Source organism: Hydra viridissima, unplaced genomic scaffold (genome assembly GCF_058129835.1).
Source record: "Hydra viridissima isolate aposymbiotic clone 2 unplaced genomic scaffold, HvirCarnegie_v1 scaffold_9, whole genome shotgun sequence".
NCBI lineage: Eukaryota > Metazoa > Cnidaria > Hydrozoa > Anthoathecata > Hydridae > Hydra > Hydra viridissima.
In genome coordinates, this window is record NW_028324308.1 from 898,354 (window position 1) to 921,476 (window position 23,123).

The 23,123-nt window shown below is 29.4% G+C and overlaps 1 protein-coding gene and 1 pseudogene across 18 annotated transcripts in view; one reads left to right on the forward strand and one right to left on the reverse strand.

Annotated features, from left to right (window-relative positions):
- LOC149883515 (uncharacterized) overlaps positions 1-21,345 on the forward strand; it is a 29,096-nt gene extending 7,751 nt beyond the window's left edge. For 5 of the 17 annotated variants that reach the window (XM_090097489.1, XM_090097493.1, XM_090097491.1 and 2 more), the window contains 5 exons: positions 4,665-4,958; positions 11,268-11,582; positions 11,679-12,020; positions 12,165-12,395; positions 20,686-21,345. In XM_090097489.1, coding sequence (XP_089953615.1) covers positions 4,665-4,958; positions 11,268-11,582; positions 11,679-12,020; positions 12,165-12,395; positions 20,686-21,092 — 1,589 coding nt within the window. In that variant the 3' untranslated portion in view covers positions 21,093-21,345. Of the gene's footprint in view, positions 1-4,664; positions 4,959-11,267; positions 11,583-11,678; positions 12,021-12,130; positions 12,396-20,685 lie in introns of all 17 variants that reach the window. The other 12 variants (XM_090097499.1, XM_090097496.1, XM_090097497.1 and 9 more) reach the window with 5 other exon arrangements.
- On the reverse strand, positions 15,636-18,283 carry LOC149883516 (uncharacterized; annotated as a pseudogene). Its single transcript, XR_016455961.1, has 3 exons — positions 18,130-18,283; positions 17,560-18,047; positions 15,636-17,443 (listed from the first exon to the last, which is right to left on the reverse strand). The product of XR_016455961.1 is annotated as an uncharacterized LOC149883516 (transcript).
- Positions 21,346-23,123: the final 1,778 nt, after the last annotated feature.

Consider the following 23,123-nt stretch of genomic DNA (forward strand, 5'->3'; position numbering starts at 1 on the left):
TTATAAACTCAAAACACGATATCTCAACATTAAAAAATGCTTAGACCTTCAAATTTTCCCTAATTGTCCAATACATATATATGTAGAGAATGAACTAGAATCTTGATAATTGAATGAATATTTATTGATTGCTAAGTCTTTTTTTGAACCCTACCCCCTAAAAATTAGTCAATTTTCAGTTTTTAGGGACTTAAAAGAAATGTTTTTGTTTTTATATATTGATTTTAGTTCATCCTCTACCTCATATATCAGATAATAATATTGCAAAGTTGCGAGTTGTTTTAATTAGCCATTCTGGTTTAATCGTGTTTTGAAAAATAAATAAATATATGCTTTTTTATGCGTTTTTTATAAATAAAGTCCTCTTTTTTTTTTTTTTTCAATAAGCATTTATATTTTATTGTTATTTTCATTAAATTGAATTTATTAAACTGATTTTAGAACAGATTTAAGTTATTTTACTAAAAAAAAAAACATTTCCTGTGAAGCCACCTTAATAATGCCAATTTTATATTTCGTTTATAAGTGTCTTGTAATAGTGCTTGTTGTTGAGCCAGGAGTTTTTAATAAAACTTTACATTTGGCTTGTTGCAGCTCTTAGGAGAATTCAAAAAAATCTCAAACCTCACATCTTCTGGATGTGCTAACGTCCTTGAAAGTAGCCATCTTTTATTTTTACTTAATGTTTTAATTTTTTAAACATTTCTTCTGAAAGTTCGAACTTTTAAGCGAAAAAAGTTCGAACCTGAACGTTAAAATTTGGTGTAAAGTTTGAACGTTCGAACTTGAACACGTTCGAGGTAGCAGCCCTAATCACTATATAACTTATTTAATAAGTATTTTATATATTTAATAAGAGATAAAACACCTTTGTATTCACCTGACATTGAAGCAGCTCCATCATAAGACTGGCCTCTGTAATTTTTTATATCTAAACCGAATTTTTTCAAAGTTTCAAGAATGTTGGTAGCTATATTTAAATCACTTGCTCCTATTTTGCATTCTAAAAAGCGTAAAAAAAACTTCCTTAATACTATTGTTCAAGTCAAAATATCGTATGACAATAGAAAGTTGTTCTAACAAAAGCGTTTTATGTTTTAACCCAAATCATTTTGTTACACTGATTAAAGATCTTCCAAACAAACAACCAGTGATACAACTTTACTTTGTATCAAAAGAAAACAAATTTCAGATATAAGTTTTTTAGCAACAGAGAATAAAATACAAAAAACAATTTAGTCTAATATATCTTTTCCTACTCTTTCTAGGAACACTTCAGATTTAGATAAGTTGGCTAATTGTAATAAAACAGTTAAAACTGAAGTAATTGTTTCAAAAGACAACAACAACAGTGATAAAAATTGACTCTTATGTTTCACTTAAGGAAAACAAGGTTGCTGATGTTAGTTTATTAAATACAAATCAGCTAGCATCCTATTCAAATTATGATGTTTCTTCATACCATCTACAGGGTGAAAAGTTAAAATCAGGAACAAATGATAATGAACTGTTATCTCTAATTAGTAATGTCTGGGTTCCAGATAAATGCTTCCACTTCCCCTTAACAGGTAAAAGCAGAAAAAGACATTTTTTGTTAAAATGGTTAGTTGAGTTTTTTCTTGGCTTTGTTATTCTAAAATTGAGGATGGTGCATATTGTCTTCCATGCAATCTTTTTGGTCCAAGTTTACCAAACAAATATGCATTACGTAAGTTGTTCAAATAACCATTCAATACCTGGCATAATGCTGTAAAGGTTTTCAGTGATCATGAGAAAACTGTTGACGCATCACACATCAAGTCCATGCATTGTTATAATATGCTTTTATCCAGACCTAAAAATAACACTTTGCCTATTGAAATTTCTCTAGATATTTCTAGAAAGCAGCTTATAGAGGAAAACAAAAAAAAACTTGCATCAATTGTTAAGGTGGTAGACTGCTAAAAAACATTGAAAAAAGTAGTTTTTCAAAAGTTGATTAGTTAAAAACTTTAACTATTGCTGTTTTTAAAAACATACATATTATTTTACAAAAAAACATAAAAAGGCCTAAAAAAAACAGTTTAAACTTAGTAGGGTGATTTTGCTTCCCCTAGCAACGCTCATAGCAACGTCAAAATAAGGCAATTTTAACTAAATTTTACATAATCTAAGCACTCAAACCAATAGCTACTTCTTTGTTTTTTGTTTTTCTATGTTTAAATGACATGGTGTGAAAGAACAACGTTGTTGAATTGGTTTATTACTATATATTAACTCGATAAAAGTGCATACTATCAACATGGGTTCTGCAGAAAGAAGAAATAAGTCTAAAAGCAAAAAACGTAAATGTTATAGATTACTTGCGAATAAAATTCACTTGACTTCTGAATATACTACTTCAAGTTCAAATAATACATCTCTAACAAATACTTCTTCAAGCAAATCAGCATCTGCTGAAAAGTTAAATTTACCTACTTCTGATACTCCAAGTATTAGTCAAGATAGTAATCCTGAATGTTACATTATATTTAATTCTGATGTCTTGAGTTCAATTTTAAATCTTGTTGGTTCTTGTCCAAAATGCCAGTCTTTAATAAAATTGAATAATGATTTATCAAGAAAGAAAGGATTTTCACATCAACTTGTTTTGTCTTGCACTGCAAAAAAATGTCAATGGCAAAATGAGTTTTTTACCTCAAAAAAAATTGAAAAAAACAGTGATAATGAAACACAAGGCATGAAATCGTTCAACATTAATATCAGAATGTGTGTACCTTTCAGAGAAATTGGAAAAGGTTATGCTGCAATGGAAAGTTTTTGTAACATAATAAACAGTCCACCACCAATGCAAAAAAAAAACATACAATAACATTGTCTATAAATTGCATTCGTCTTATATCAAAGTTGCCCAAGATTCAATGAAGCAAGCAGCTGCACAAGCACAACGTACAAGTGAGTCTACTATTGGTGACCCTGATATAAAAAATGTTACTGTAAGTGTTGATGGAACGTGGCAGCGACGCGGTTTTTCCTCGCTGAACGGTGTTGTTACAGCTATTAGTAATGGGAAGTGTGTTGACACTCAAACTCTCATAAAGGATTGTAAAAGTTGCCAATATTGGCAGAGAAACAAAGATATACCGGGATACAATGACTGGGTAGAATCACATATTTGCCCAATTAATCACAAAGGTAGTGCAGGTGCAATGGAAGCTATTGGGGCATTGCAAATATTTAAACGATCAACTGTTTTTAACAAACTGCGTTATACAAAATACTGTGGTGATGGTGACAGTAAGTCTTACCAAAATATAGAAAGTAATAATGTTTACCCAGGGTGTAAAATTGAAAAAAGTGAATGTGTCAGTCATGTTCAAAAAAGAGTTGGGTCTCGTTTACGCTCTCTTAAAGTATTGTACAAGGGAAAAGTTTTAAAAGATGGTAAAAGACTTAGTGGAAAAGGAAGGATGACAAATAAAGTCATTAATACATTGCAAAACTATTATGGAATGAGTATACGACAAAACAAAGGGAATTTGTATGGCATGAAAAAATCCATAGCAGGACTAATTCATCACTGTTCTGAAAGCAGCAGCGATGAAGAACGCCATAAGTATTGTCCTCGTACTAGCGATTCGTGGTGTAAATATCAAAGGGACAAGATTAATCAAACTTTGACTTATAAAAACAGTATAAACATTCCAGAAGCTGTTTTTGAAATTATAAAACCTATTTTTTCACACAAAGATCTTGGTGCAAACAAGTTATTAAAAAGATGTCTTGATGGAGAAACACAGAATGCAAATGAATCGCTCAATAATGTAATTTGGACAAAATGCCCAAAAAATGTGTACGTGGGTAGGTCAACACTTGAAATTAGTGTTGCATCTGCTGTCATACAGTTTAATGATGGTAAAACTGGTATGATAGATGTTCTTCACAGTTTAGGAATTTTACCAGGACATTTTACTAAAAACGGTTTTCAAAATAGTGATGTGCTACGTGAAAAGCTTATGGACATAAAATCATCTGAAAAGTTTAAAAAACAAAGAAAAAAGCTTAGAGCAACAAGGAAGGGGTTTGATGATAAGCACAATGATGAAGAAGGAACATTATATGAAAAGGGGGGGTTTTAACCTGTTTTCAAGTGTTAATATATTTGTATTTTCAAAATATAAAGTTTTATTTGCATTTTTCTCTGTTGTAAAGTTTTTCATATTCTGGATAAGATTGCGGGAGCTGTATTTGTCCAATTGATTTGAAATTTTGTACAGATGTTCATTTTTATGAGCTTTATGTCCTGAGATAAAGAAATTTTGGATAAAAATTAAAATTAAATTTTTTGGGCTGTTTTGGGGTCAGGAATTTGGCCTAAATTTAGACGCATAGAAAAAGCTTATGGTGCATCGAAATTGAAAAAGATTCAAATTTTTTGTTTATCTCAGGACATTTATCTACTTAAAAGGTACACAACTGTAAAATTTTGAGACTTGATATATTTTACTTTTTGAGATATCTTTTCCAAGAACTTTGCACTTTTTAGGCCTAAAAACACTTAAATTTGCCCAAAAATTTGAAAGAGGGAAAAAAAAAAAATTTTTTTATTTTTTAATCCTATTTATCGTGTTTAAAATGAGAAAATCAATTGGAATAATGTCAGATTTTAAAATTTTTTTTTTTAGCAGTCTACCACCTTAAAACAATAATGTTTTTGGGTCGAAATGATATTTCTTTACGAGGTCATAGAGACGATAGAAAATATCAAGGAGAAATTGGAGAACCTTCAAAAATTACAGGGTTGAGTAGTTTTATTGAGCTTTTAAATTTTGGAGTTGATGCAGGTGATTTAATTCTAAAGGAGCATCTTCTCTCTGCCCCAAAAAACTCTACATATATTTCAGAGACCACTCAAAATGAGTTGATTGAGTGTTGTGGAAATGCAATTGAAGAGATTCTAATAAATGATATTAAAAAAAGTAAGTAGTTCTCTATTATAGCAGATGAGGCTTCAGACTGTGCATTGTTTTTTATTTTATCTAAATTGCACCACAAAATATTTATTGTACTATTTAATTTTTTATAACAGTGTTAAACAAGGCTTTATAACAGTGTTAAACAAGCTATGATACTTTTTAAAACCAATTTCAAGATAGACAGATTCAATAGGTTGCTTTATAACACTAGATAAAGCTATTAGGCAAATAAACGATGAAAATGTTTTATCAAAGCAATTTAAATATGCTTCTTTTAAAAGAAGTTCTGAAATCATGCTATCATTAATTGTTGAAAAACTATCAGAGCATTTAAATTAAATTAAACAGCTATAAAAAAAATAAATTAGCAAGCCGAGAATATTCTGATCTATATTGATTAAAATAACTCAAAAAATAACTATGCCTTGTGTAAAAGTTTATGCTTTCAAATATCTCAAATGACGTTAGCAATCTTAGAATTTTTGAAGTATAATATATGTCATTTAAAATCAAAGAGACTGAGCTGTAAAGACAATTTCCATCTTCAGCAGTTCTGACACAAAAAACAATATTTACTGAAAAGTGATATTAATAATAAAAAAATTAGTGTAATTTTAGTATACACCATAACTTTTTATTAAACAACCAAATCATTTATATATTATGCAAGTGATTTGGTTATTACTAAACAAACTAGTCATATAAATAACTTTAGCAACTTGTTTGTTTAATAATAAGATGTTCAATAACTAGTTAAATAGCTAAAAAAAATAAAAGTCTATTAAAAATGGATTTAATTCTAAAAGAAAAGAAATGGAAGAAAATAATGCAATGAGAGTCTAAACTGTTCATGTTTCTAGCATTCGGAATTTGGCGCTACTGCAGTTTCTCCCCCCCCCCACCTTTTTTTTTTTTTAATGATTGATTATGATAGAGAATTTTATGCTGATTCAGAAAAATATAAAAACATAGGCCTGAAAATCAACGGAAAGTGCTCTAATTCGAAGTCAAAGTTGTAAAAAATCCCACTAAAAACCCTAATATTCGCCATTTTGAAAATAATAAGTTAATGATCTTTTTGCTGACAAAAGCAATACATTAATAGCATGGTTTTTACGTTAAAAAAGTTGTTAAAGTATGTTTATCTTGCGCAAGTTTTTGTGGCAATGAAAATAGCCGGTTTTTGATTTATTAGAGAATAAACTATATTGCAAGTAATGTACTTTTGTAATAAATTTTAAAAAAGAAATCAACAGTTTTTTTTTCCTAAAAGAAGAACTTTTGAAACTTAGTTCATTGTTGTTTTATCACATGTAAAATTTAGAAATAGTAACCTTTAAACCATTTTTTTTAATAAAAAAACCAGCGCACGATACAATGATAATTATTCATCAGTTTGTCTGCATTCTCAAATTCTACGTTCAACCTTTATTTGAAATCTTCCATTAATTTCATTTCGTTATAACAATTTCGTTTTAATACTTTAAAACAGTAATGTAAAGGCTGATGGAAACCAGGTCTGTTTATTGCGCAATGTAACGGTAATTAATTTTCGTTAAAAATGAAAGCGTTTTGAAAAAAAATGGCGAATATTAGGGTTTTTAGTGGGATTTTTTACAACTTTGACTTCGAATTAGAGCACTTTCCGTTGATTTTCAGGCCTATGATTTTATATTTTTCTGAATCAGCATAAAATTCTCTATCATAATCAATCATAAAAAAGGGGGGGGGGGGGGGAGAAACTGCAGTAGCGCCCGGAATTTTGGGTCTATTTTGTGATATTATTTGAATTAAAAATAATAATAAAAAGTTCTAAAGAAAAAAAAATACCTTCATGCTGCATAACCAAGATTTCTTTTAACTAAGGGTACAAAATCCATCATTTCTGTATGGAATTGGTAAGTATCAGGTTTTCTTGAAACAAATTAATCTCAGAGAGCTCTTTAATAAGTCGAGTTTTGTAATTTAATACATTAGGCCAATGTTTTGATTCTAGTGCACAAGCAACTAATTCTTCGGTTATATATGGATTCATATTTTATTATATTTAAAAAATCAAATGACAAAAGCCAAGTTATCTTTGTTTCTGAAGAAGAAATTGAGATAAATTTATGATAATCTCACGGTAGCGAATAATAGCCTGATTTTGTTAGCTCCAATTTAACAGCATATTTTTTTAAATCGGACACGATAAAACCAACTATGTAGCCAACAATGATATATTAAAAATAACTAGATGTCTAACTTCCGCGTATTTTTTGAAGCAAAAATCGGCCATTATGTGGGGCAAATTTAACAAATCAAAAGCTTCGTATTTGTTTTGTTTTGATAAATAGCGTAAAGATTTTGCCCCCCATAATGGCCGATTTTTGCTTCACTTTTTCTTATACCGATTTACGGCAGTTAGACATCTAGTTATTCTTAATATATCATTGGTAGCCAAGTTTTATTTTCACGGTTGAAATTTCGATAAAAGATCGATATTTTAATACTGTTTTACAGCATTTATTGATTAAATAAAATGTCGGTAACGTATAGAAATAACTGCTGTGGCCATGGGAGGAATCTCTATTGCCAAAATCCGTAAATTATGGCAGACAAATTTAAATTTTTAGAAATATTCCTCAGGCGCAAAAACCCAAAGCTAACTTGGCTGCCGGTAAATTTAAGCTATATGGCCAACGAACTTCAATAAGTCGCTAGACAAAAAATTGTTACGCAAGTCTTACAAAATGTTTTCAAATTCTTTTCATTAACTTTGTATATCCCTAAAATATTTCCATATTTAATCCCAAAAATTCTAAAAGATCTTTAATAAATATTAGATGCATTTTCTCATAAATCAGTTGGACTTCAAACTATGTGGCCATTGCCAAATTGGCCACCCCTTAGATCCGCGCCTGTTATTACAACCTTTGCAAATATAAAAACAAGTCTTTACCAAGCCAAAGTAGTTACTTGGGTATATTAACGTTATTAATTTAGAAGGTTACATTTTGAAAGTATATTTTTCAATGAATTCATTATAGAAAACTGAATACCAACATTGTGAAAACGTGTGTCTTTTGAAACATCCTGTAACTCGTATGTAACGATTCAACATGTCATACTTTTTTGCCATTAGAAATGTTTATTAACATTTTGAAATGTCGAGCATCCTAGCATTATAAAAGGCTATTGATTAAGGCACGTTTATGTGATACAGTATAAAAGTAAATTCTATTTAGTAATAAACAGTTCCAGTTATACAAAGAAGTGATACGTGTAAAAGGACTAAAAGAGAGTTTACGAGCAGAACTAGTTATAATAAAATGAAATATTAAAAAAAAACTTGTTTTAAAACATTTAAAAATAAATCGGTATGAGCTGAATTTTAGAAGAAGAAGAAGAAGAAAAAATATGCCAAATCACATACCAAGGTTTATTATTGACAGAGCCAATTCTTTGGAAGTTTACAACAATATAGAATTTAAAAGGCGATACAGATTTTCCACAGAAACCTTTTTAATATTAGCTAATGAAATTATTAGCAACAATGTAAACAATCGCTGGTGCCCTCTTTCATCTGTACAACAACTGGCTATTGCATTTCATTTTTATGCTACTGGTTCATTCCAAGTGAGTAGATATTCAAGAAACGGTATCAGAAAACGGTACCTTTTTATTGTAGATTTTATATTATGTATTAGTATTAGTATTAGTAAATGCTATAACTGGTGTGAGCCAGTGAGTGTGGTATCAACACACTATGACAGTCGATTCGCTTAATTGCTGCTCATCCAGCAATCAAGATCTGCTTTAAAACTGTTAACTGATTGTGCTTTAACCACTTGGCAAGCTATTCCATAAATTGACCGATCTATTAAATAAAAAGTTTTCACGACATGCTTGCTTAGTGATTTCTTTGACATATTTAAAGCTGTGACCTCTTGTTTGAGTTTTTTGAATACTCATTTTTTTTATTGTTTCCAAATCGTTAAAACCGTTGAAGAATTTATAAAGTTGAACCATATCCCCTCGTTGTCTTCTTTTTGTCAAGGTAGTCAAGTCGAGAGCTTTTAGACGATACTCATAGTTCATTTTTTTAAGTGATGGTATTAATCGAGTTGCACGATGTTGAACTCTCTCTAATAATTCAATTTCTCCCTTTCGAATAGGTGACCAAACTTGTACTGCAAACTCTAACAGTGGTCGCACAAAAGAAACATAAAGAATTCTCAGCAGTCTAATATCTAAGCAAACGAAGCATTTTTTAATCCGACCCAACATTTGGTTGGCTTTGACTACGCATTTTATTACATGATTTTTCCATTTCAGATTGCTTGAGAAGATTACTCCAAGATCACTTTCAGATTTTGTTATGTTTAACTTTTGGTCATTGATATAAAAGGGTGATTTTTTGTTATTTCGGCCAAAGTGCATGACCGTACATTTTAAAATATTAAATTTCACAAGCCAGTCTTGAGCCCATTTAAAAGCTGAATCGAGATCTGATTGCAAAGAAAGAGTTGATGCACTGGAAAGCATTTCATTCATAATTTTGGTGTCGTCAATATATAGCTTTGTTAGATTTTTTAAAGTATCAGGCAAATCGTTTATAAATAGTACAAATAAGAGTGGTCCAACTACTGACCCTTGTGGCACACCACTGGTAATTTCTGCCCAAAAGTTTTTAAATAACCACATTTTATACCAACAAATGATAATATACTCAAGTAACAATAAATAAACTCTTTTAGAGAGTAATAGGAGATTTGCAGGCGCTAAATAATAATCAGTCAACTATTTCTCAAGTGGATATCAGTACATAAAGTTTCCAATAGAAGCTGATTCTTTGATAATTCGGCAAAGGTGATTTTATGTTTTCATGGACATCTGTTTTTGCTATTTCCTAAAAATGTTGAAATATTCTTTGATAAAGAAAATATTTATATTTATCAAACCATTACTTAGATTTTACCAAATACAAAGATTCCCAAGGCGTATAGGAACAATTGATTGAACACATATTCCTATAATAAACCCTGGTGGAGAATGACCAGAAATATATCAAAACAGAAAGGGATTTTTTTTTTTGAATTGCCAGGTCATTGCAGGTGCTTCAAAAGAAATTTTGTCTGCTTGTATTCAATGGCCTAGAAGTGTTAATGATTCATGAGTTTTTGCTAACTCAGCTATTAAAGAAGCTTTAGAAGGTTGCCAACATGTTCATGTTATAGGTGATTCTGGCTATCCTTGTAAACAATATTTAATGACACCTTTTTGTAAACCAAAAAATGAAAGTGAAATTCGATACAATTACAGCTTGAGAAATACACGCATGGCAGTTGAATGTTGTTTTGGTTATTAAATATTAAAAAAACAATTTCTTTGTCTTAACATTCCCTTACGAATAAAACTACATGAGATATGAAAATGAGTGATATGAATATGTGCTCTAATTATTATTTTTAAGAAGGTTCTATATTACATTAGTAATACATTACATATATATACATATATATATACATATATATATATATATATATATATATATATATATATATATATATATATATATATATATATATAAATGTATATATATATTAGTTCTAAAACATTTATATCTCATATAAGTTAAATATACATTTAAATATATATTATAATTTAATTATAATTTAATTATAATTACTATAATTTAATTACTTAGTAGTTGTATTTTATAATACTTGTTAAATAATTTTTTTTTCCTTTTTAAACCTTTTTTTTTTTTTCTTTTTTTCTAAACTTTAAAAAATTTTCTTTGAAACAAATTTTTTTTGAAATCTTTTAAATATTTATTGGAAAATAATTATCAAGTTGTAATGGCTATTTTTAAGAAGGTTTAATAATCAATATAATAATAATCGATATATATACGTTAGTTCTATAACATTTTATAAATCTTTTATTATACTTACATTAGTAATATATATAAATTACATCTGTTTATTTTTTATATAATATTCATACTTTAATTATATAGCATTATTATCTATCTTATATATTACATGTTAAATATCATTACATATATTTATACCATTATTTTTTTGTAAACCTGCATCACTCATTCAAACAAAGTTTTGCTTGAAATCTTTTAAATATTTATTTCATTAAAAAACAAATTTTAAGAAGTTTCGTTCTCTAGGATTTCAAAAGTTCGACAGCTTTATTTGTTTTCTCATATATGTTCTTTTGAAAAACAACCTTTAGATGACTTTTTATGTTATATGGCTGCTTGCTTGTTTTACTTTATATTCATGACCTTGATAACTTTATTACATTTTTTTGTAGCTAAAATAATCTCCTCGAATGAACCGAAAATACTCATTACCAATAGTATATCTTCTCCTGTAAATAATCATCGCTCTTTTTTTTGCTATTCGAAAGTAAATCCGGATCACCTGGAGTTTTCAACTTTGGATGGAAAAAGCTATAAAGAATTGAATGACTCGTGGAAAAATGTTTACACCTACCAGTTGTCCTGTGGTATTCTTTTAACATTTTCTCCTATCGAATCATGTCAGTATAATGCAACATTTAACTGTATTGCAAAAAGTAATGACACACACCCACTTGAGAAGCAAGCACGTATTAACGTTTTGTCGTGTGAGTATAAACTTTAAAAAGCAATAATCGATATAAAATAAGATCATTTACTATAGATATTTATGTCATTGTGATAAAAGTAATTCTACTTTTCAGTTAAAATTTTGAGTTTCAACCAAAGTTATGACAGTGTGCATAAAGGAACCGCTAAAAATATAACTTGCAAGCTGGAAATATCAATTCAGCAAGTTAAAGTACCTTCTCTTGAAATAGCTTTTCAGCGTTATAACAAAATGTCTGGTGAGTACATATCAATAAAGAGCAGTGAGACGTTTTTGTTAAATCCGACTGAAAGTCAAATTAATAGAATTGATCAAAAAGCCATTGTTTATTTACAAAGAAGTCTTACAATTTCGTCCTCTCAATATGTTAAGGACGCTATAGTTTGCGTCTTGTTGGATAAAGCTTGCGGTGTAGTGAAGCATTTTCTTCAAGAGGGTAGGTTACAATTTCTTTCTATAATGTCCGATATTTGTTGAAAGATTTTATGTTTTGCTATTGAGCACCAATAAAAGTCTTGTTTTTTACTTTTTTAATCGATTTTGAAGCGATGAATCAATTTACATTTAATCAACTCTACAGATCCCGTATTAAAACCCTATCCTACTGCAAATGCAGTAAAATCGCAGATGACATGGAATGTAATTGCTGGCGTTTTTATTGTTATCTCTTTGGCGTTTTTAAGTTTTCTTTTTGTAAAAATCCACTTGAGAAGACATCTGAGAAGTCAAGCTAAGTGTGACACTTGTACTAGTTACAAAAAATCCATACCAATTTCGTTCAACGCTTCTGGGAAAGGATGTATGAATGAGGGTATGTATGGTAAAAAGCTCATATATATATAGTATTGTAGAAATTACAGGCGCGGATCTAGGAACCTTTAACTTTGTGGCCAAATTTTATTTTCACTGTTGAAATTTCGATAAAAGATCGATATTTTAATATTTTTTCACAGTATTTATTGATTGAATAAAACGTCGGTAAAATATAATAAGAAACGTTGTAGCCATGGCAGGAATCTCTATAGCCAAATTCTGTAAATTACGGCAGACAAATTAAAAATTTTAGGGATATTTCTTAAGCAAAAAAACCCAAAACTAAAGTGGCTGCGTTAGACTTAAGCTATATGGCCAACTAACTTCAATCAGTCATTAGACGAAAAATTGTTACGCGAGTCTTACAAAATTATTTCAAATTCTTTTCAATAGCTTAGTATATCCCTAAAATATTTCTATATTAAATCCCAAAAATTCTAAAAGATCTTTAATAAATATTAGATGCATTTTCTAATAAATCAGTAGGACTTTAAACTATATGGCCATTGCCACAATGGCTACGATCCACGCCTGAATTATGTTAATATTTCCAGTAAGAGTGCTCAATATGGCGTAGTATAAATAGAGCGAATATTATTATTATTATTATTATTTTATTATTATTATTATTATTATTATTATTATTATTATTACTATTATTATTATTATTATTGTTATTATTAATATTATTATTATTATTATTATTATTATTATTATTATTATTATTACTATTATAATTATTATTATTGTTATAAAAGCTAAATAATTAGTTTGGTTTATATAACATTACTTAAAATTTCACCCAGTAGCGATCATCAGATGTTACAAACCCTAAAAAAACGTAACGGCAGAAAATACGAAAAAAGTGCAATGGAGTGTTTGCTGTGATGGCATTAAAGTTTTTTATTAAAAAAATTTTTTTATGGCGGCACTTTGATGTTAGCTGGTTTCGTCTATTGAGCAAGCTCAGTTTTGACGTGATGATGTGGTACTTTTCGCTCAATCACAAATAGCAGTATTTGCCACTAGGTTTAAATGTTTCTGCCTGATCGAGGATGTTCTACGTAAGCATGGGTTCTAAAGCTTTACTTTTGCTCTCCCATACAAATTTAGGAAGTTCAGTGGAGTTTGTCTTACTTTTATAACGAAAAGAATTCCTGTGTTTATACCATCTATCTTTGAAGGTTTTCTCAGTAAGTCCATTATAATAATTCCCCTTTTCTTGCTGTTGAGTTTTTACATTTCAAATATAAATAAAGTTTTTCTTATGGCATTTTCCATTTACTGGGGCATGCAGCGGTTCGTCGGTAATTGCATGATTGGCAATTATTGTTTGTAGCTTTATTAGGTGGTATTCTTTTGTTATGAGCAGCAATAATTTTCTAAATGCTTGGATGGCAGCTATAACTAACTTTTACGTTGTTCCGATAATAAGGTGTGTGAAATCTATGGTCTTTAGGAAAGCATTTATCAATTAAACCCAAAAATATATTTGCTACGTTTGTTCTAACGTTCAGTGAAAACGGGTGGTTGAACCAAATAACGTTTTGTTTTCAAGATTCTGCATCACGTTTTGGCGTGAGTTGACTGAAAAAAATTTTGCTTTTAAATCCGAAAGAGTTGAGAGCGTTGATATAAAACGGTGCGGCTGTATCAAAAACTTCTTTGTTTGAAGATATATTACTGATGCAGTTAGAAATCATTTTCGGTATCGATTTGATGATACTTTTGGGTAATTGGAACTGACGTTGATATACATAGGGTTATCTCCTGGAGCTGTCAGGAAGATTAAGTATGGCATCGAGGAAGTTAGAATTTTTAAATTAGATTTAATAGTGATAGAAAGTTTGAATTTATCTTTAAAAAAGTTAACAAAATTTGTCTTTATTTTTTCTTACTGAGGGCGCTGTTATTATGGAAGCAGCAGAGCCCGTCATCTCTATAAACCCCTGTGGTGTTTAGCCCGTATTCTCTGGCAACAGTATATAATATGAATAGGCCTACTAACTCGCACAGTTCGGCTCTGTCAAAACTTTTCATAGTGACGTCAAAACCAGGGTCCCCTGATTTTTTAATCTACATACTTCCTGAGATAAGCAAAGTTTTCCCGGTATGGTAGATATGGTATGTGGTATATGGTAATTTTATATGGTATATTCATAGGGTATTTCATCTCTTAACAAGATTAAATTAATTATACATATATATATATATATATATATATATATATATATATATATATATATATATATATATATATATATATATATATATATATATATATATATATATATATATATATATATATATATATATATATATATATATAAGGTAAGTATGGGTATTAAGGCCCACCTTTGTCGAATGCGCGGTAAAGAAATGCTGATTTTTTTTTGCTGCCAGTGATAAAACCAGATAACTCTAATATTTTAATGTCGAAAAAAAGTTTCACAATTTATTTTTTCCCTAACTTTGGATTAGTGGGCCTTATTTTCGCCGGACCTTAATACCCATACTTACCTTATATATATATATATATATATATATATATATATATATATATATATATATATATATATATATATATATATATATATATATATGTATATGTATATATATATGTATATATATATATATATATATTAGGGGTAGTCATTTTGAGTGAATTTTTGAATACGAAGTGTATACCCAGCTAAAGTTGGAGCAAATATGCTAAAACTTAGTCAAAATTTTTTTTAAGTCAATCAGGTGACTTTTAAGTCCCCCTCAAGACTAAAGTTGTTAAGAAAATGTACTTCAAAAAAGGGAAAATAGAGTATGTTCAGAGTGTTTGACGGGAATTTAAGTGAAAAAATTATTTCCATTTTATTTTTTTGTTACTTGTTATCTATATTTTCATTTTAAAAGAGTACGTCATCATGTTTTTTACATATTCTTGGTTAAAACAATATTTACGAAAGGAAAAAATGAAAATTTTATGTTACGCAAGAGGTTATGAAATCAGCAATTTATGTATTTTCATACTTAAAGTTCATTCAGATTGACAGCCGCAAAAATTATCGCTTAAATCAACCAAAAAAACAAACTATTTTGAACTAAACAAGCAATTTACCATTTAATAAAAATCCTTACAAATAATATCAAGACAAAAGTTATGCATTAATTGAAATAAGTAATTTAAAATGAACAATAATTTCCTTAGTCTACAATTTCCTTTTCGTCAGTTTAGAGAGTGACATCAGGCTTTCTGATAGTTTTTTTTTTGTAATATTACTTTTTCCCACACCAAAAACCATGAAAGTTGACCTTACTTTGTCGACAGTTAAAAGTCTGTTCTGTTTGTAATCTTCATTTTCGTATCTTTGCACAAACTGCTGCATCATTCCGACTGCTCGTTCAGAATGATCATTGACAACAATTAACATTTTAGCAAAGTTTTCAAAATTCTTAAACGAGGACTGGGTGTACCAATAATGGGGTGGAAGTGACAACCAGTCTCTTACTCTCTGATTATCCAACCCTATCATTGAAAAAATTAAATATGAAAACTCATTAACCAAAAGAGAGAGGGTTGGTGCCTTCATATTATTTATGATATTAATCTTGTCTATTCGATCTTTGCTTCTATGTTTAATAAAATCTGGATCCGGCATTTGGAAGGAAAGCAAAGCATCTGAATTGGCTGCTTTTTTATCCATAGAAATATTTTTATCCAAAAGAGCCAAGGGAATAATCGTTGAAGATACCATGTATGCTTATAAAGAGATGCTAATACAGTGTCTACTGCCTCCGGATTGGAGCAAACTTTCTTATACTCATTCATCTGAAAGATTGCATCAAGATCAGACGCAGGAGATTGAATCGTTTTATGTGCTTAAAGGCACCACCTTGTGTAAAAACTTACTATGAACTCGCAGATGAGTTCAAGTTTTCGCGTAGATTATTATTTTCTTGCACAAATATGAGTTGCTTGCACAAAAGCTGAGGTTTAAGGTAGTATAAACTCTTGCCTAAAAACCTAGCATGATGAACAGCTTCAGTTTTCTTTCATTTGAAATGTGTAGAAAGGGATAAATACTGCATGTTTAGTTCAGCCATATCTCTTCGGTCATTCCTCATATTGCGTTTTTTAGTAGTATAGGTCTCGCAGTAATCTAAAGTTTTCCTTGCAGCTTCCTTCAAAACTGTTCCTTCCACAGTTTTCCAATCAAATGAGGTTAGGTTATTTTTGTCGTATTTGAATTTAGGGTTTTCAAACATATGCTTGAACTTTACGAATAAGGGATTTTCAGGCCCTACGCTATTCTCTTTTATCACTGTTTCACAGAAATGAACCATTCTAAGCTCAATGATATGATGCTTACATGGTAGTAGAAGAAGGTATTTGTCTACCTCTCTTGCAATCCTAGTAAGTGATCCTTTCTTAGAACCAGTATTACTTGAAGTTGTATCAAAGCATACTCCGCATACTTTTGAAATGAGGTCATATTCTTCTAGTATTTTCATGATTCCTATATACATATCTTCACCTGAAGAAGACGGCAAGGCAGATACTCCAAGAAGATGCGACACCCCTCAATATTAACGAGCACAGCTAATCTTTCATTCTTCAGTCTTTTTCCATGATTTATTTCAAACAAAGTCTTTCTGTCAAAATGAATTATACAGGAATAAAGGCTTTTTTCCACGGCCTTCTTTATATCTAATTTAGCAATTTCTGCAGTATCCTTGGCAGTTTTTTTCATCTTCCTTAATGCTGTTGAAGCACTGGCTTTGCATTTTGCGAAATCAACTCCACAATCTTGAAGAAGTCCTCCAGATATCATTTGCTGTAGCTATGATAGATCCATTTCCATCAAAAATATTCTTAGGGACTTTGGCAGTAATGTTACAATCATATGCTCTTCTATAATTCCAAACTTCGGGTTCAAATTCTGAATCAGAATCAGCGCTAGTCTCAATGAAACTCAAGTCTAATTCTGAGGTAGCGTCAATCTTAGGAGATTCGTCTTCTAGCCTTGTCCTCTTCCTCACACCTTCAGAAACCTAAAATTTGTTTTAACATAGTGTATGTGTATTAACAGATAATTTATGTTAAATTAGCAAATTTTGATAAAAAAAAAAAAAAAGGTCAATTTAACCCACTAAAAACAACATAAAACCTTTTTGCTAAATTTTCTATCTTCTGATCCCAAACTAAAATGTCTCGGTCCTTCCTGGTCTTCCAAAAAAGTTAAATCATCGTGGTTATATTTATCTGAGCGTTTTTAATCCTTCCTAGTTTGGTTATTTAAATCTGTAGAAGCAATCCAAAACAGCTTTTTCAAAAATGAAATGAACTCCCCTTAATTAACCTTGTCTCTAGCTGTTCCTCGGTATTTATTTCTACTCAAATCTGAATACTTCTTGTCCATCTTCATTAGGTTCTTGATAATATTTTTATCTGACATTACTTGAAATCCATCTTTAAGCTATGGTCTTTTAATTAAGCCTAAAATGCATTCACAATCATCTACTTCACATCTCTTGTAACCCTGAATCTTGTTAGGAGGGCATGATAAAATTGTTGACTTTTTAACATTATAAGGAGGTAGTGATCTTCTGTAGGTAATGTGTTGAAGAATATCCATTCAAGTAGGGAGTTAAAGACCTTAAGGAAAAAAAAAATCAATATTTTAATTTTTAACATAAAGTTTAAAATTTAAAACAATTTTTTAAAATTAGATATGTACATGTAATAGCTGGTTTAGCCTCATTTATGATAAAAAGTTCGCTTTTCCTTGATCTGAGAAACTTTCTCTTCCAAATATCTTTTACAACTTTTTTTTCCATTTTTGTATTCAATCTAAATAGATTTAATGGTTTGTAATTAGTTAAAAACCTCAATACAATTTAACTTTATATTTTAATTCGATTAATAACAATCAAGTAAATACGAAAGTTATTTACAAAAATAAAATAATGTGACGCAATATCAGGTACAATTTGTTTATAAAAACTCTTAGTGGCTTAAAAATACAGTGCAGGATCTTCAGCACATTTTCTTCTGCACTATTTTATAAGAATTTATTTATCGTTGCCGATTTTCATAACCTCTTGCGTAACATAAAATTTTCATTTTTTCCTTTCGTAAATATTGTTTTAACCAAGAATATGTAAAAAACATGATGACGTACCCTTTTAAAATGAAAATATAAATAACAAATAACAAAAAAATAAAATAAAATGGAAATAATTTTTTCACTTAAATTCCCCTCAAACACTCTGAACATACCCTATTTTCCCTTTTTTGAAGTACAATTTCTTAACAACATTCGTCTTGAGGGGGACTTAAAAGTCACCCGATTGACCTAAAAAAAATTTTGACTAAGTTTTAACATATTTGCTCCAACTTTAGCTGGGTATGTACTTTGTTTTCAAAAATTCACTCAAAGTGACTACCCCTAATATATATATATATATATATATATATATATATATATATATATATATATATATATATATATATATATATATATATATATATATATATATATATATATATATATATATATATATATATATATATATATATATAAAAATATATATATATATATATATATATATAAAAATATATATATATATATATACATGTATATACATGTGTATATATATATATATATATATACATATATATATATATATATATATATATATATACATGTATATACATGTATATATATATACATATATATATATATATATATATATATATATATATATATATATATATATATATATACTTGTCAAAATATTAATAGGGGAACTCGGGGTAAGACGGGATACTGGGGCAAGACGGGATTATGAATTTGCGCTACATCAGCTGCATGTTGTGGAAAAGGCAAGTTACCAGACTGAAATTTTGATCACGTGATGTTTTGACTACAACGAGAATGAAAGTTTTAAACGCATTGAAAAAATATTAGAAAAAGTTTAATTTTTAGATGTTTGATGTAAAATGCGATGAAACTGATAAAAATATATAAAATATAAAGAAGTAAGTTTTCGCTGAACCTGCAACTCGTTACTTTAATGCTGACTTATATGACTGAATTTGAGATAAATTAATCGAGCTTACACGGCATTTGTTACTGAAAACATTGCTAGTTGGGGCAAGATGGTATAAGGCCTTTGAGGCAAGATGGTATAAGTGTATCCCATCTTGCCCCATGCACTACATATTTAGATAGTTTACCACTTTCTGAAATTCACTTTCTGTGCTTTTTTCTTTTGCATATGCTAAATAAATAAATACTTTCTGCCTTCTGGGCAATAGGTTATAGCAATATGCCCATACGTAGCATACTTTTATATGCCAATAGAGATTAATTTTGGCACTCATTTCAATTTTTTCACTTTTATTAATTTAATGTAATTTAGCATCATTTTTATTCATGGGATTTCTGTGTCACTCCATCGTGCCCTGGTGATTGGGGTAAGATGGGATGGATATCCCATCTTACCCCTATACCTGGGGCAAGATGGGATTTTCAGGACCTTTGCCATATTGAAGCTAGCCATCATGGTGGATGATATATTACTATGTTTACTGCGGAATCATACGGGATATACATATGGCTTCATGATCAGTAAAATAGGGGGAAATATATAGGTGTCTTTGTGTCTCAATCTAACTGTTTTACTTAAGTATCCCGTCTTACCCCGGGTTCCCCTACTTGTCAATATATAAATACTTGTCAATATATATATATATATATATATATATATATATATATATATATATATATATATATATATATATATATATATATATATACTTATCAAAAAATGGAAATCTGGCTATATACGCATTGATTTGTGGCAATAGTTTGTTAGTGTACTTTGAACTAAGAAGGTTATTTTAATTTTGAAAAACATGTTCTTTAATGTTTAGATTTAAATTGTATTCATTTCGTGTGTTTTGTTCATTGTGTTCAATGTGTTTACTTCATTGTGTTCTATGTTCTAGTTCTATGTGATGAAATAATAATTCTGTTCGATGCTTTAATGCATTGTGAAAGTAAAAATTGTTGAGTAACCTCTCTATATATTAATAAATATAAAATTTTATAATTTTACATATTAATGATGTCACCCGAACAGAGAGTGCTATAAAATAAGGAAAATTTTTTTTTTTTAAGATCACTCTTTATATAAAGGGTTTATAAAAGTTTATAATATATAGGGTTTATAAAGGGTTTATAAAAGTCAAAGGTTTTTTCATTAACAAACAAATAAATTTACTTTAGAGGAAATGTCGTTTCGAAGTTTGAATAGAGAGCCACCTATTTACGATGCATTTATATCTTACAGCTCCAAAAATCGTGAATGGGTAAAAGATACTCTTCTTTGTGAACTTGATAGTCGAAATATCAAATATTGCTTAGATTTTCGAGATTTTATGCCAGGAGAATATATAGCAAAAAATATTTCAGATGGAATTCATAGTAGCCGAAAAACAATTGCTGTTCTGTCGACAGATTATTTTGAAAGTGAGTATTGTAAAGGCGAACTGCAAACAGCTTTGCATAGTCAGGGTGTAATCTGTATATCAATTGATATGTGTGCAATTCCGGATTCCTTAAAAAAAAAGGTCCTTAAATGGAAAGATAATGATAAGTTCTGGAGGAATTTTGTTTCTGCTATTCGCTCCTAACGCTTGGCCTAATATAGACACGCGATATATTTTCCTAATATATCATAGAAAATGTTTTTTTATAATTTCATAATTTCTTGTGAATAGTTTTATCAATAGCTGATATTCAGATAAAACTATTACTGTTTTTAAACTTAAAAATATATTTTAATGATGTATTGCTATTAGATATATAACCAGTTATTATTTTAGCATTGCTTCGCATTATTTAGATGTTGAGCATTGCATAATAATTGTTCTTTAGATTCAAAAATTACTGTTTTATTTGTTTTACGGTTATGAACTGTGAAAAGGAACATTGGCGTTTGTTTCTGTTATCATAGTAACAACTAATACCTTTATTTACCAGATTAATTTATGATTTATACATAATAACGAATCCTTACCTGAAAACATTCTTGATTCATGTTGGATTCATGCTAACCTTTTTCATCTTGCTAAAATTTCTCCATACTCAAGCAACCAACAAAGCTCTGGAGCAACAGATATAATTCGGAAGATGGAGGAAAGATGCATCTTTTACAATTTCTCAAGAAGCAATAACAGAAATAAACTCACAGCACTCCCAAAAATGACTGAGGCTCCTTTTTTTAGTTATAAAACTTTCTCTCATAGGTTACACGTAAGATCCATCTCATGCTCTCTTTGAAAAAATTTAGCGCTATTATTTTTTTCATCATCTGTCAATGTTTGATTTTTATAAAGAAAACAGATGAGAATCGAAAAGATGAAAAACGAACTATAACCATAAAATGACACGGGAAATTAACCGGTAAAAAAACATTCACGTGAAGTTATACTTTATTGGTAGATCATCTATATTTTCAACTTGTAATACACAGCTTGAAGCAGGTTGACGCGCAGCTCATTTGCAACAAGTACCTTCATCTTAACCCCATTTATGAATACCCATTCAAATAGGGGCAAATCATTTGTTCATTAGTTGTTAGTCAATGCGGGCCTGAGGAAGCAAGGTGAGATCTGGTGAAATCACTGCATTAACACGTTCTGACTGATATGCACCATATACATGGTGAAGAGAACAACCCAGTTTTCCAGTGGACTAATAGAATAAAAGTAAATAGTTTTTTTGACCATCTAAAGTATGTCATAGCTTCAGAACAAGGTCACAAAGTGGAGGTGGTTCAGTTGGTATTTGGAGCAGCATCACATGTTATGACCCAAGTCTACACATGTTATATGATGGTCGAATGAGCCAACATAGATACATTGACATCCTTGAAATATTTAATGCCTACCAAGGACATTTTGTTTTTGATATTGAGCCTAAGTGGATGTTTCAATAAGACAACGCCCAATTGCATAATCAAAATCTGACACAGAATGGTTTGATCAAAACAATATCACCTGATTTGAATCCGGTTTAAAATGTTTGGACCGTGCTGGACCGAAAACTTATCAAACAACCAGTCACTTCAGCTGAAGATCTAAGAGAAAATTCAAAAGAATCATTTAACGGTTTAACAGTCAAATATTGTCGTAAACTTTTCGATTCTGTAAGAAGAAGTACATTATGCATAAAAAATAGAGGTGGTCACATTCCTTATTAAGGTTCAGCCTAAAGACCACTTCAAAACCAAGCGTTCTAAACTTATGAGCAGCTTTTTTTTTTCTTTTTATATATGATAAATTTCTTCCAAAAAATTTCATAGCTTTTTTTTTAATTGTTTCTCTTTTTTTTCATTCTTTTTTTTTTTTTTTTTTCCTTAACATATTCTTAACATTCTAAAAAATAAATTTTCTATTTGAAATAACTAAAAAATTTTACATTTTCTTCTATTTTTAAGTTCTAAACGAAAAAAAGTAATTTTAGTTTCGCTGTGTGCTTAACTTTTGAGCAGCGTTGTATTTCAACCTCCACTTTCGAGTTACTTTTAAAAATGCACTTTTTTATCTCATGTTTTTTTTGCACAAGAGCGTTAGAAATTCATCAATTAAGACTAATTTATCAATGACAAACAGTTAATTTGTCAAATAAGACTAATTTATCAAATATCAAAGTTATAGTTA